Source organism: Somniosus microcephalus, chromosome 22, assembly GCF_052327205.1.
Source record: "Somniosus microcephalus isolate GS21.2 chromosome 22, FLI_Smic_1.0, whole genome shotgun sequence".
NCBI lineage: Eukaryota > Metazoa > Chordata > Chondrichthyes > Squaliformes > Somniosidae > Somniosus > Somniosus microcephalus.
In genome coordinates, this window is record NC_141008.1 from 32,323,313 (window position 1) to 32,336,826 (window position 13,514).

At 45.5% G+C, this 13,514-nt stretch overlaps 1 protein-coding gene across 2 annotated transcripts in view; it reads right to left on the minus strand.

Moving 5' to 3' along the window:
* The window catches only part of rnf43 (ring finger protein 43), a 206,134-nt gene that overhangs the window by 61,504 nt on the left and 131,116 nt on the right, over positions 1–13,514 (minus strand). For both annotated transcript variants that reach the window (XR_015073219.1, XM_085964426.1), the window contains exon 2: positions 5,715–5,837. Coding sequence is in view for 1 of the 2 variants with exons in the window: in XM_085964426.1 (XP_085820552.1) it covers positions 5,715–5,837 (123 nt within the window). In the remaining variant the exon portion in view is untranslated. The remainder of the gene's footprint in view (positions 1–5,714; positions 5,838–13,514) is intronic.

Consider the following 13,514-nt stretch of genomic DNA (forward strand, 5'->3'; position numbering starts at 1 on the left):
TTAATGCGATGTGAATCATATTGGAAACCGCATCCAGGAGCAGCAGGTTGTGTCAGGTGGAGTTTGGCAGAAGCACTCCATGAGGTCTCATCAGTTCAATTGAGGTGCAACACATCAGCCGCTCCAAAAATTCTGTTCAACTCCGACGTGGTGTTGATCATTGCGACCTAACTGAAAATATACTACTCAATTGTGGCTCCCTAATGAACACGTTACCCAGGAGGGGTCACTCAAACCCCTTACCTAAGTGAATAGCTATGGAGAGAACGGGAAGAAAGAAGAGCTGGAGAAGAAATTGTGATGGAGGAAGAGCAAGAAAGGAGCTGGAGCAGAACTGAAGGAGATGGGGCAGGGTTAGAGATGGAAGAGGAGAGGGGGCTGGATGGAATTGGTGGAGAAGGGTCGGGGTATGCAAGGGTTAGAGGAGAGAGCAGGTATAAGGGGGCAGTGATGCTACGTTTTGAGAACTTCCAGTCAATGAAGCATAACACAAAATCGACTTGACGCTAGTTCATCCCTGGAGATTCTATAAAACTCACTTCAGGAAAAACAACAGAATAGGACAAAGGAAATAAATCAAAACACTTTAACACTTCCTAACATAGGAAACACCACCTGTCTACTCGTCTCAGAACTTGTGTTGAATAGAGAGGAGTTAGGAATCATTCCTGTTCATATCACCCTCAAATAACCACTGCACGTAGCCCAAAACAAACATGCTGTGGTTAAACATGTTAGGGAAGACCTCATCAGATGCACAATTCCTTAAGACACCTGCATGTTGATGTTTGAGCGTGATGCTCCAGCAGAGTTGCGATCTGAGCGACGCGCTCTCAGTTCTAATTGGGCACATGGGAGGTGCAAAAGGAAGGACCCTTGAGTTTGCCTCCCCTATCTCGATAAGGCCCCGTCTGTAGCAGGCATCCGCGACTCTCACTGGCACAGTCTGAACATAGAGAAAAACACCTTTAAAAGATCAGATCTCTGGGGCTCATTCTTCGCAGAGTTTGGGTAAATTCAATTAAAGCTGGAAGGTAACTGGAAGAGCAGCAATTATTGTGCTCCATTGTTCCCTAAGCGGACAGCTTCCAAGCAGGAGGATCCCGGTGAGATAATCCTGGCACAAACTCTCAGTGCTGTGCGTGGGAGGCAGGTGTTCCCAGTGCTCATGGCACCAGACTGTCCTAGTAGAACTTGGCAGTTAATTGCTTTGCCTGGAAGCACTTGGCTCTTATAAAAGGTTCTCGGGTATGAAAGTATCAACCAAGAAACAATTATTCTGTCACAACTCAACGAAAGTAAATGCTAGGTTTGAATTTTTGACATTTCATACCTCTCTGATTTACTGTGCCAAATAGTCAGTACTGATCAAGGCAAGCGACCTAACTACAGACAAACCTTCAACTATCAGCTATACATGCTATTTTGGTTGCCTGTGTGACCAAAGTTTACAACTGAACACTAGCAATCTTCTATTGTCCCATTGGCTCCTTCCTCTCCTAAATTTCCAACACCCCATAATTATTTCCCTTGGCGCTGGAAGTGAAATTAGGAGCCACGTTCTCCCAGACAAACAATTAATGGTTTGGGTCAGGCCAGATTCAAACACTTGCCTCTGAAACACGGGGCAGGAACTTGTGCTGGAACAGCCCACTGGGATCCTCCTGCTGCATGGAATGTTGGGCACTGATATCAGTAGTGTGCATTGGCAGGAAGACTGCAGGTGTCTGTTGGCCCAGTCACCAGTCTGATTTCGAGTGGACCGCCTTGTAATTTTGATAACTGCGAACTGGACAGTAAAAGTCCAAGTTCGATGGCTGCCTTTTAAGGTCCTTGCAAGTGTGTACAGGTGGGCCACTTGTCCTTTTGGAAACGTTCCATCCCCATCCAGTTTTGGCCTGGGCAAAAAAAACACCTCATATATATAATCTGACTTCACCAAACCCATCAGAGCTACTCCTTTCCACAGCACCACATCCAGTCAGAACTTAAACAGATTTAACGCTGCAATAAGATTCTAGGTAACACACGGTGAAAAAGATAAAAGCTACAATCACTGGAAACCTAAAATAAAAACAAAAGATACTGGAACTGTACAACAGCTCAGTTAGCATCTGAAAGAGAGAGATATGGGATCCCAACCAAATCTTGGCCAGATACTCGGCAACCTGCTGTAGACTTGCAGATATTCTGTTCTTTAAGTCTTATCCTTCTTCAATTCCAGATCCTCTGACACATTCCTCCAACAACCACTCAATCTTGTTTCGTTGGGATACAGCTATTAAGACGATGGAAGAAAAGACCATTGCGCCCATCATCCCAGCTCCTCCCAGACTTGGTACATTTGGACTCCATGAAAGTCGTGGGGCTGCCCCTCCCGCAGGCCATGTATAATCGAGCTCTATTTCAACTCCCGAGGGAAGAACGTTTTCCCATTGTCCGTCAGATAAATCTAGCAAAATAATGAATATCTAAAACTGCACAGCCTAGCCTTCCTCGGCATGGCAGCTCTCTGATCCGAGCAATGTAGAAACCATGTTCTACAGATCATTTGCCAATCATCATCTATGCTCTTGCCGATCCTCAGTGCTGTGCCTAGCCGTTGAGCTAGTCAGCTTTATGGAAAAAAAAGTTAATCATCACTCCCATTAGTGAGAAAGCCTTACCTCACCAGCTACCCAGGAGCACTCAATGCCCCTCAGCTATATTTTAGGACAATCTTTAAATGACATCAGCTTCCACGTGTATGTGCATGACACTCAACTTTATATTCCCACTACCCTCGATTGCACAAGTGGCACCATTCCATCAGACTTCCTGTCTGTCACCCCTTCCTGGAGCAGCAAGAACATCTTCCAGCTCAACATTAGCAAAACAGAAGCCATCCTGTGTTCAACCCTAATCTTCAAACCCCACACCAAGTGTAAGTAAACCTACTTATCCTTCATGATACTGCCTACTTGCATTTTTACCTCAAATGGTGCTTGTCCATACCACCAGCAACCCAAGGCTCCATTTCTTCATCATCCTCCTTGACGGCATTCTGAGCTCCACTCTGAACTCATTCAGAATTTGTTGGATTATATTTATACAACTATCAGCCCGTTCCTCGCCCACAGCAATTGGCTCCCCGTCTCACTCCAGCCTGTGAACTGAATTCAAATGGTTGATCCCTCCGTGGTGTGCCTCACACTGCCTCAGAACCCTTTTCCACCCTATGTCCTAGCTCGCACGTTCTGCTGTTCAGACTCCAGACTGCTCCCTGTCATGTGCAACCCCCACCCCCACATAAGAACATAAGAAATGGGAGCAGGAGTAGGCCATTTGACCCTTCAAGCCTGTTCCGCCATTTAATGAGATCATGGCTGACCTTCTACCTCATCTCTACCTTCCTGCAATATCCCCATATCCCTTGATTCCCTTAATATTCAAAAATCTATCGCTCTCTGTCTTGAATATACTCAATGACTGAGCCTCCACAGCCCTCTGGGAAAGAGAATTCCAAAGATTCACCACCCTCTGAAGAAATTTCACCTCATCTCAGTCCTAAATGGCTGACCCCTTATTTTGAGACTGTGACCCCTGGTTCTAGACTCCCCAGCCAGGGGAAACATCCTCCCTGCATCTATCCTGTCAAGCCCTGTAAGAATTTTGTATGTTTCAATGAGATCACCTCTCATTCTTCTAAACTCTAGAGAATATAGGCCTAGTCTACTCAATTTCTCCTCATAGGACAATCCCCCCATCCAAGTCTGGTGAACCTTTGTTGCACTCCCTTTATGGCAATATGGCAAGTATATCCTTCCTTAGGTAAGGAGACCAAAACTGTACACAATACTCCAGGTGTGGTCTCACCAGGGCCCTATATAATTGCAGTAAGACATCTTTACTCTTATACTCAAATGCTCTTGTAATGAAGGCCAACATACCATTTGCTTTCTTAATTGCTTGCTGTCCTGCATGTTAACTTTCAGTGATTCGTGTACAAGGACACCAGGTCCCTCTGAACACCAACATATCCCAATCTCTCACCACATATTCCTCTATTAATGACAGAGCCTTTCAACCATCACATCTTTCACTCTGTAACTCTTCTTCTAAACTCTTCTACTTTAGCTTCACTTTCACAAGTCTGAAGACCCATCTCTTGGTCTGCAACTTCACTAGCGCCATGGCGGCGGCCATTCTTGGGGTCAACACACTGAAGGTTAGTGGCGAGGGCCATTCTTGGGGTTGGTACAGTGAAGGTTAATGGCAATGGTCAAGTGGAAAATCAAGTACTTACTCAGACTGAATTAGTAGAAATTCTCCAAATCTACTATGCTGTTCTTCCTTACCAGCTGTCTGTGGCTGGGCAGTCGGCCGTAACATTCAGCACATACTGTACCTCTTACACTTCACCTGAACAAAGGAATACACAAAGCTGTGGTGGCAAAGCCAAAACCCACCAGGACACCAACTTAGTGGGCATGTGTTGTACACTCCAATACTGCTGCTATTGGCCAGGGCCAGACTCAGCCCCCAGAGTTGCCTGTAAGTCACTCTAGAAGAATCATTTGCTATTCCTCTGCATCGTGTACCTTGCATAATGTACACTTTTAATATATGACAGCGTGTTGTGACAAAAGAATACTGCAACAAAAAATATAAATGAAGAAAAAATATATCAAAAGAAAAGTGAACGCTCTGTTGGTCAGAGCCTTGAGGTTGCTAAGCGCTGTGATGAGAAGACAAGTCGAAAGGGAGCCATGTGGTGTGCCCTTATTACCCAGCAACGGCCAAGCCTTTGGTGCCTGTTTTTGGAGGAGCTGCAAGCTTCCATTCCCTCAAATGCTGCTGTGTTTCATTAAATGTCGATAGATGAGCATGGGGCAGAAACATGGGACTCTAGATCTAGAAAACTGGCATCTGGGCGAGGGGTGAAGGAGAATGCAAAATTACCCAGGTCGGGTGTACCACTAGTGGATTACATGTACTTACTTGTATGAATTCAGTAGTGGGAGAGGTAGAGAACAGTTCAGGCAAAATAGAGGAATCGAGAAAAATGGGCAGCGATTACAGAAACCGGCAGTGCTGTTTTTAGGGGCATGGCCACTTTACAAAATGTTGTCAATCTGTTAGTATGCAATCAAAGGCTTTGTGCCGTCAACTATCCCCTCCCCTGGTGCTGCACTCACTCCCACCACTTTAGAATTTTCAAACGCTCACCAACAAGTGTCAGAAAGGCCCAGTGTCTGATTCCCAACTCAGGGCCTGACATCAAATAATTAGGCTTAGTTGCGACACCCCTCAGGTCGAATATCTGGCCAATACAGAGCGCTAAGGCTCATACATGAACAGCCGGTTGGGGCAAGGGATGGCTGGCCTCATGGAACCCTACTGCAATCTGAGTCAAGACAAGGGACTGAAAGGCTTCAGGCCCTGTGAAACTGTACCTAGTCCGAGTCAGGGCGAACTGGAGGACTGCTGGCCTTGTGAAATTGTACTGAGCCTGGCAGCTCCTTCAGAACAGAAACTTGGAAACATATACATTTCCTGAAATTCACAGATGCATCAAGGGCTTTGGACTCTTAACCCTAAACATTAAAGCCCTGAGAGGCTTTGGCCAGCTTTAATGTAAAAAAAATCAAACTTATGTCTCACTTGTTAAATATCACTTTCAAGTGACCAAATTAAAATGTGCATGTGTGTGTGTGTGCACCAAGATCGCCTACCTTGTTGAAGAGGGAGAGACAGGGGTGTGGGTCTCGGTCAGGACTCTCCAGTTTGACCATACTGACAAATCCATAGTCTTGTTGTTCATCTTCGCTGGTGTTACACAGCCACAGAGGGTGAAACTGCCAAACAAAGCAATAAAAAAAAACTTTTATTAAACTGCAAGCAGCCTATATACATACATACAAAGAGAGCCAGCGCAGCAAGGCAAAACAGCTGCTGTCCACAACTACAAGAATCACTGATAAACTGAACATACAGGTTGCACCTTATTCCAGTCTTCATGCTATATAGGATGCCTTGTGGTTTTGGAAGTCGAGGAAATCTTGAAGCAGAGAGTCCAAATGTGCTGTAAGAGACAGCACTGGACAAAGGATTCATCATTCACACACGATCCTCACTAAAACTCTGCATAAACTAGGAATTTGGTCTGTATATGGCACATGGTGCAAGCCCATTTATCCCACTCTTTGGTATAACGTGTGCTGTTTGCAGCTCCCTCTGTGCATTTCTGGTGCTGAAGGAGTAGGAGTGCTGTTTATTGCACACCAAGGGGTCGATTTTCATTAAGCTGTCGGGAAGGAGGCGGGACATCAACTTTCGGGTTTTAGTCCCACCTACATCGATGGCTGGCCAACCCACGCGATTTTCCCTTGATTGACCTTGTTGAGCCCGCCCAGCGGGCTCAGCAGGCCAATTAAGGGCCATCCGGCAACAGGTGACGTCACAGACTGAAATTTCATCTGTCAAGAGCTCTTGACAGATAAAATATCAGTGTTTCACAGCTGTTTGAAGCTGTCAAACACTGACAGTCTGACTTCTAACCTGAGTCCTCTACACAGACTCAGTTAGAACTCTCACCGACACTAAAAGCTGAAGGCTGTCACTTTTGACAGATCGCAGCCAGTCAGTGTCGGCTGAGTGATGGACTCTCGACGCCTACAGGAAGAAAGGCTGTTAAGGTAAGTACAGGTAATTTAAACTTCTTTACACTTCCCTTTGCACTCATGCACCCATCACTAACCTGAACACCGACATCGCGACCCCTCCAAGTCCTTCAACCCGAAAGCCCGCCTTGCTAACCTGGCGTGGTTTGGAGCAGTCAGGAATCCCACACGACACCGCTCAAAATAGGGATTAGGCTAAAAACTGGCACTGATCCCTTCCCGCCTCAGGTCGGCGGGTCCCAGTGCGGGGCGGGTACCCGCCTCCTGTGAAACTTACGTGGAGGCGGGTTTTGGGCACACTGAAAATCTAGGCCCAAGTGTTGGTTCCACTCAGTTTTGAAATCAGACCGTGGATTGTCAGCCCTTTTGTTAAGTTAGCCAGCTCAGCGGGTTAATCCCCAATTGGAGGCTCTCTGCCATCTGGGTTAATGTAACATCTTCATCCTGCTGAGGACGATAGGTAAACAACATTGCCATAGAATCTTCAATGTTGTACAAGGGTCGCTCCTATATCGCCTTCAATAATCAACAGTGACTTCACCCAGAGGCAGGAGACTACGGGGAATCACTCGCACTCTTCAGCAGTGGTATCTGGGGGCAGAAGTGAGCGAGCACAGAGGCATAAGAAACTGAAAAACATTTATAACAGTTAAATGGAATGAATAATGTGCAATACAAGAGGGATCTATTAAAAAGCTTTGGGGCTCTGGAAAAATGAAGCTGTTTAAAATGGTGATACAAATGGAGTCAGAATAGGGCTGCTACCTTTACAGTCCAAAATCTGACCAGGCAGGACATTTTTTATTTTTTATTTTATTTTTTTTATTAAAAGAGTGTACGCAAGCATGAAATGGGGGCTGATAGCACAAACAAGAAACCAACTCCACCTCCAGCTGGGGCATTTAGCCCACGTTTTCCACAAGCATGAACACCTTTTGAAATAAAAATTTAAATTTGAACGTTTGGAACATTTCCTTCAGGATGGAGAAGTTCCAGCCAGATCTCGAATGAATCAAACACCTCCCAATACTTTGGGTCCATGCAGACTTATCTCACTCGCATCACTAATTTGGAAGGAAACTTACATTTTTGAATTCAAAATGTCAACTTATTTTGATGCCGTTAAAATGAACCTACTGTGCGTTTAAATGAGCCAAGAGTCCATTTCTCTGGTTATGGATTCACTCATGTTGAGAGTTCAGGGCTATGAAGTACATACAGCAGGACTAATACCCAGAATTTTCTTCGGGCTACAGAAAGCCGGTATCCTGTATTCCAGCAGCTCCAGGATTGCCAACTCTCCTGAAAATTACTTCCCAGAAGATCGGAGAAGCATTCCCAACTTACTCCTTGAAAGGCACCCCCCACAAAGCAAACTGCAGCTTGGGGTTGAATGGTGAGGATGAAAAAGTGCTGGTTCCTGGCAGCTCCCCAGGCTGCTCATGGTTACACAGCAACATCAGCAGGGACTTGGCTGCAGGGCACTATCAACTGGAGAATGGCAGGTTGGCAGCTGGCGAGAGTGTGTCATCCGGCCCAACAATGGGGAGGAACACTGAAAAAGGGAAAGGAAAAGGATTTGGAACAGTCAGCACTTTGCACCTTTACCTCCACAATGCTGGGGGCTGTGCGGAGGAAGTGAAACATTGGTCACAACTCTCAGAGCACTTCCATGTCAGTTTGAGCCTCCTAACCAAAACAAAAAAGGGCTTTGGATTGAACAATGGTAAGAAAAAATTTAAACTGTCGACAGCAACTACCCATCCACCAGGGCGGGACCAGCGGCTCCGGGACCTTCCCAGCGGCTCCGGGACGGGACCTTCCCAGTGGCTCCGGGACGGGACCTTCCCAGCGGCAGCAGGATATGCACTTCTTACCGGCACTCACTCAGCAGCTGGCCCTTCGATTTGGTTGAGGGCAGTTACAGATTTGCTGAATTTGCAAAACTAGGTGCCAGTATAGGCAACTTAGCCACAGCTTACTTTGTGCCGAATATTTCCGTGTGGCGTTCTGTGATAAATGGAATTCTCAGCAGCGCTCCTGTAATCTTTTAGGGATGGGCAATAAATGCTGGCCTCGCCAGAGACGCCCCGGTCCCATAAGTGAATTAAAAAAAGCCTGCATTTCAATCCAGAATCTGCAGCACTCCTAACCCTCTGCTGGGAAAGTTCCAAAACCGGTACAATGATCTCCAGGCAAGTTAACCTGTATAAGCAGAAAGGCCAAGAGGCCTTTAACACCAAAACTAGCAGCAGTACTAGGAAACCTTTAGTAATATCAGAATGGGACATGCCTAACCACAAGCAGCACGTAACCAACAGCCAACATCACTCAAACATTGGTGTTTAATGCCAGTATTGCAGCCAGTAAGAGACAAAGGCTTTGGACGCAGTGTCCAGCTAAGCCATGCAACTTAGATTTGCTTCAGCCATCAATCTGTACCACCACTGGGGAAAAGACAAACCAGCGCACCTGGGAACACCCAAAATCTCTCCGGGTAGATCAACTGCAACGAGCTCCATCCCAAGTTAGATGAGGTCAACACACGGGGATAGGGAGAGGGAGGGAGGAGCGGTTCAGCACGAAATCTCACCAATTATGGGGCCACGTGGATCCATTCCTAAACTCAGTTGCAAGCAAGGCATTTTGTGAATTAGAAAATAAAGGGAAGGGCATGATGGGATCATGGTCACCTGGCTCAGTACAATCCCAAAATATATTACTGTAACCAGGAATTATGGGACTGAACTGGGAAAGGGAAAGGGAAAGAATTATTACTGGTTGAAACAGATTCCGGTCAGCAGCAATAAACCGTGCACCCAGAGTATACGACAGGATGGTGCAACCTCTGTCAAGGTAGCCGCTCCTTTCAGCATGAGTCTCCACTGACAGGAAGGGCAATAGAGCAAGCAGCGTTGTTCACCTAGAGAGTGACTCAGTGAAAAACGGATGGGGATAAGATAAAGAAAAAAATAAAACCATAAAACTTCCGTAAATATTGGTTGAATACTCAGCAATGTAACCAAGTAAAAGGGCGATTTGGCTTCTTCCTGCCCTGAACATGATCAAGGTACACCAAGGTACAAAGTGCTCCAGCAGTCTCTCACAAAATTCCTCAGACTCATTTGGCACCTCGTCTTTCATTATGTAATTTATGTGATTTCCCCTCCCTGACACTGCACAGTATTCCTTTAATTAGAAAGGGCTGATAGTTGGGCCAAATATTTTACAACTGTCAGTACCCTGTGGATTTTCCTAAAGGATATACATAGCTATATAGCTACATTACAACAGTGACTACGCTTCAAAAAAAAAAGTACTTCATTGGCTGTAAAGCGCTTCGAGATGTCCGGTGCTATATAAATGCAAGTCTTTCTTTCTTGGTGGCTCCATCCAAAACACAGCACAATTCTGTCACAAAGCATTCATTAGATGAGTCAGTTGAGGCTGTGAATAGAAATACCCCCCCCATCCATCTACAGTGGCACCTCCAACTGGAAGTATCATAGCCACCACACCCACCCTGATCGGGACTGCATCACTCTCCTGCTGGATCTACCAACCTCTCCGCCCAAGAGACCGCCACACTCCTGCTGGAGGTAGGCCACCTTGCCCATCATGGCTCCTTCATCATATTCAGCCACCTGTTACCTCAGTAACGCAGGAAACGTCTTTTAAGGTGATGATGAAACTTCTGAAGTTTTATTGACTGTGAAATTCAAACTCCTTTTTTGTTCTCACCAGCCTCGCACTTCATTGAATTTCATCCGTGGAGACGAGATGTTCCAGCTGGCATCGGTTTCAATTGCAGAAGAATGATATACAAATGGGGCATTGTCCCCAGTCCTTTCCGGTCTCACCAAAAGCCAATCATCAAACACCAAAGCACCCAGAGCGCACTGCTGTAATATGAGTCTTTCTGTAAATACTGTATTTGAGGAGGTGATAAGCAGGTCATAACTCAAGGCAATATAGTAACTTGATTAAAAATTAAACTACACTTGGAATCAAATCAAAGGAAAAGTGCAATTGAAATGTAACTTGCATCTTCCTGTTTGTGCACAGGAATCATTACTGTGGTGCGGGACTTCACTTTCCACTTTCATCTCTGCTCATCTACTGCCAGCTGGGCACAGGCCGATGTGCGATCTCATTCTTAGTCAACATCGGAAAGATGGTTTGCAGAAACCCAGCCTGCATGGTGTACTCAGCCCATCTGCTGGGACACAGCTCAACCTCCTGGGAGGCACAGAATGCTTCAAAGGATATTTGGCAAGGCACACGGTGGGTGTGCCTTTCTCTGTGTCAGTGATCTTTCATTGTATAGTACAAGTAGGAGAGATTGGTGTCTGTCACTCACTGTACTACACCAATAGGAGTCTGTAGTGTTCTCAATGCACTGTACCAAAGTGTCGCGCTCTCATTGTAGTGTACCAGTAAACTGCCACACGCAATGTAGTGTACCAGTAATGTGTCACTCACTGTACTGTACCAGTAATGTGTCACTCACTGTACTGTACCAGTAAACTGCCACACGCAATGTAGTGTACCAGTAATGTGTCACTCTCACTGTACTGTACCAGTAATGTGTCACTCACTGTACTGTACCAGTAATGTGTCACTCTCACTGCTGTACCAGTAATGTGTCACTCTCACTGTAGTGTACCAGTAATGTGTCACTCACTGTACTGTACCAGTAATGTGTCACTCTCACTGCTGTACCAGTAATGTGTCACTCTCACTGTAGTGTACCAGTAATGTGTCACTCACTGTACTGTACCAGTAATGTGTCACTCTCTCTGTAGTGTACCAGTAATGTGTCACTCTCACTGTAGTGTACCAGTAATGTGTCACTCACTGTACTGTACCAGTAATGTGTCACTCTCACTGCTGTACCAGTAATGTGTCACTCTCACTGCTGTACCAGTAATGTGTCACTCTCACTGTACTGTACCAGTAATGTGTCTCTCACTGTACCAGTAATGTGTCACTCACTGTACTGTACCAGTAATGTGTCACTCACTGTACTGTACCAGTAATGTGTCACTCACTGTACTGTACCAGTAATGTGTCACTCACTGTACTGTACCAGTAATGTGTCACTCACTGTACTGTACCAGTAATGTGTCACTCTCTCTGCACTGTACCAGTAATGTGTCACTCACTGTACTGTACCAGTAATGTGTCACTCTCACTGTACTGTACCAGTAATGTGTCACTCACTGTACTGTACCAGTAATGTGTCACTCACTGTATTGTACCAGTAATGTGTCACTCTCACTGCTGTACCAGTAATGTGTCACTCTCACTGTACTGTACCAGTAATGTGTCACTCTCACTGTACTGTACCAGTAATGTGTCACTCACTGTACTGTACCAGTAATGTGTCACTCACTGTACTGTACCAGTAATGTGTCACTCACTGTACTGTACCAGTAATGTGTCACTCACTGTACTGTACCAGTAATGTGTCACTCACTGTACTGTACCAGTAATGTGTCACTGTACTGTACCAGTAAACTGCCACACGCAATGTAGTGTACCAGTAATGTGTCACTCTCACTGTACTGTACCAGTAATGTGTCACTCACTGTACTGTACCAGTAATGTGTCACTCTCACTGCTGTACCAGTAATGTGTCACTCTCACTGTAGTGTACCAGTAATGTGTCACTCACTGTACTGTACCAGTAATGTGTCACTCTCACTGTAGTGTACCAGTAATGTGTCACTCACTGTACTGTACCAGTAATGTGTCACTCTCTCTGTAGTGTACCAGTAATGTGTCACTCTCACTGTAGTGTACCAGTAATGTGTCACTCACTGTACTGTACCAGTAATGTGTCACTCTCACTGCTGTACCAGTAATGTGTCACTCTCACTGCTGTACCAGTAATGTGTCACTCTCACTGTACTGTACCAGTAATGTGTCTCTCACTGTACCAGTAATGTGTCACTCACTGTACTGTACCAGTAATGTGTCACTCACTGTACTGTACCAGTAATGTGTCACTCACTGTACTGTACCAGTAATGTGTCACTCACTGTACTGTACCAGTAATGTGTCACTCACTGTACTGTACCAGTAATGTGTCACTCACTGTACTGTACCAGTAATGTGTCACTCACTGTACTGTACCAGTAATGTGTCACTCACTGTACTGTACCAGTAATGTGTCACTCTCTCTGCAGTGTACCAGTCATGTGTCACTCTCACTGTACTGTACCAGTAATGTGTCACTCACTGTACTGTACCAGTAATGTGTCACTCTCACTGTACTGTACCAGTAATGTGTCACTCACTGTACTGTACCAGTAATGTGTCACTCACTGTATTGTACCAGTAATGTGTCACTCTCACTGCTGTACCAGTAATGTGTCACTCTCACTGTACTGTACCAGTAATGTGTCACTCACTGTACTGTACCAGTAATGTGTCACTCTCACTGCTGTACCAGTAATGTGTCACTCACTGTACTGTACCAGTAATGTGTCACTCACTGTACTGTACCAGTAATGTGTCACTCTCAATGTAGTGTACCAGTAATGTGTCACTCTGCTGTACCAGTAATGTGTCACTCTCACTGCTGTACCAGTAATGTGTCACTCTCACTGCAGTATACAAGTAATGTGTCACTCTCAATGCAGTGTACCAGTAATGTGTCACTCACTGTACTGTACCAGTAATGTGTCACTCACTGTACTGTACCAGTAATGTGTCACTCACTGTACTGTACCAGTAATGTGTCACTCTCTCTGCAGTGTACCAGTCATGTGTCACTCTCACTGTACTGTACCAGTAATGTGTCACTCACTGTACTGTACCAGTAATGTGTCACACTGTACCAGTAAT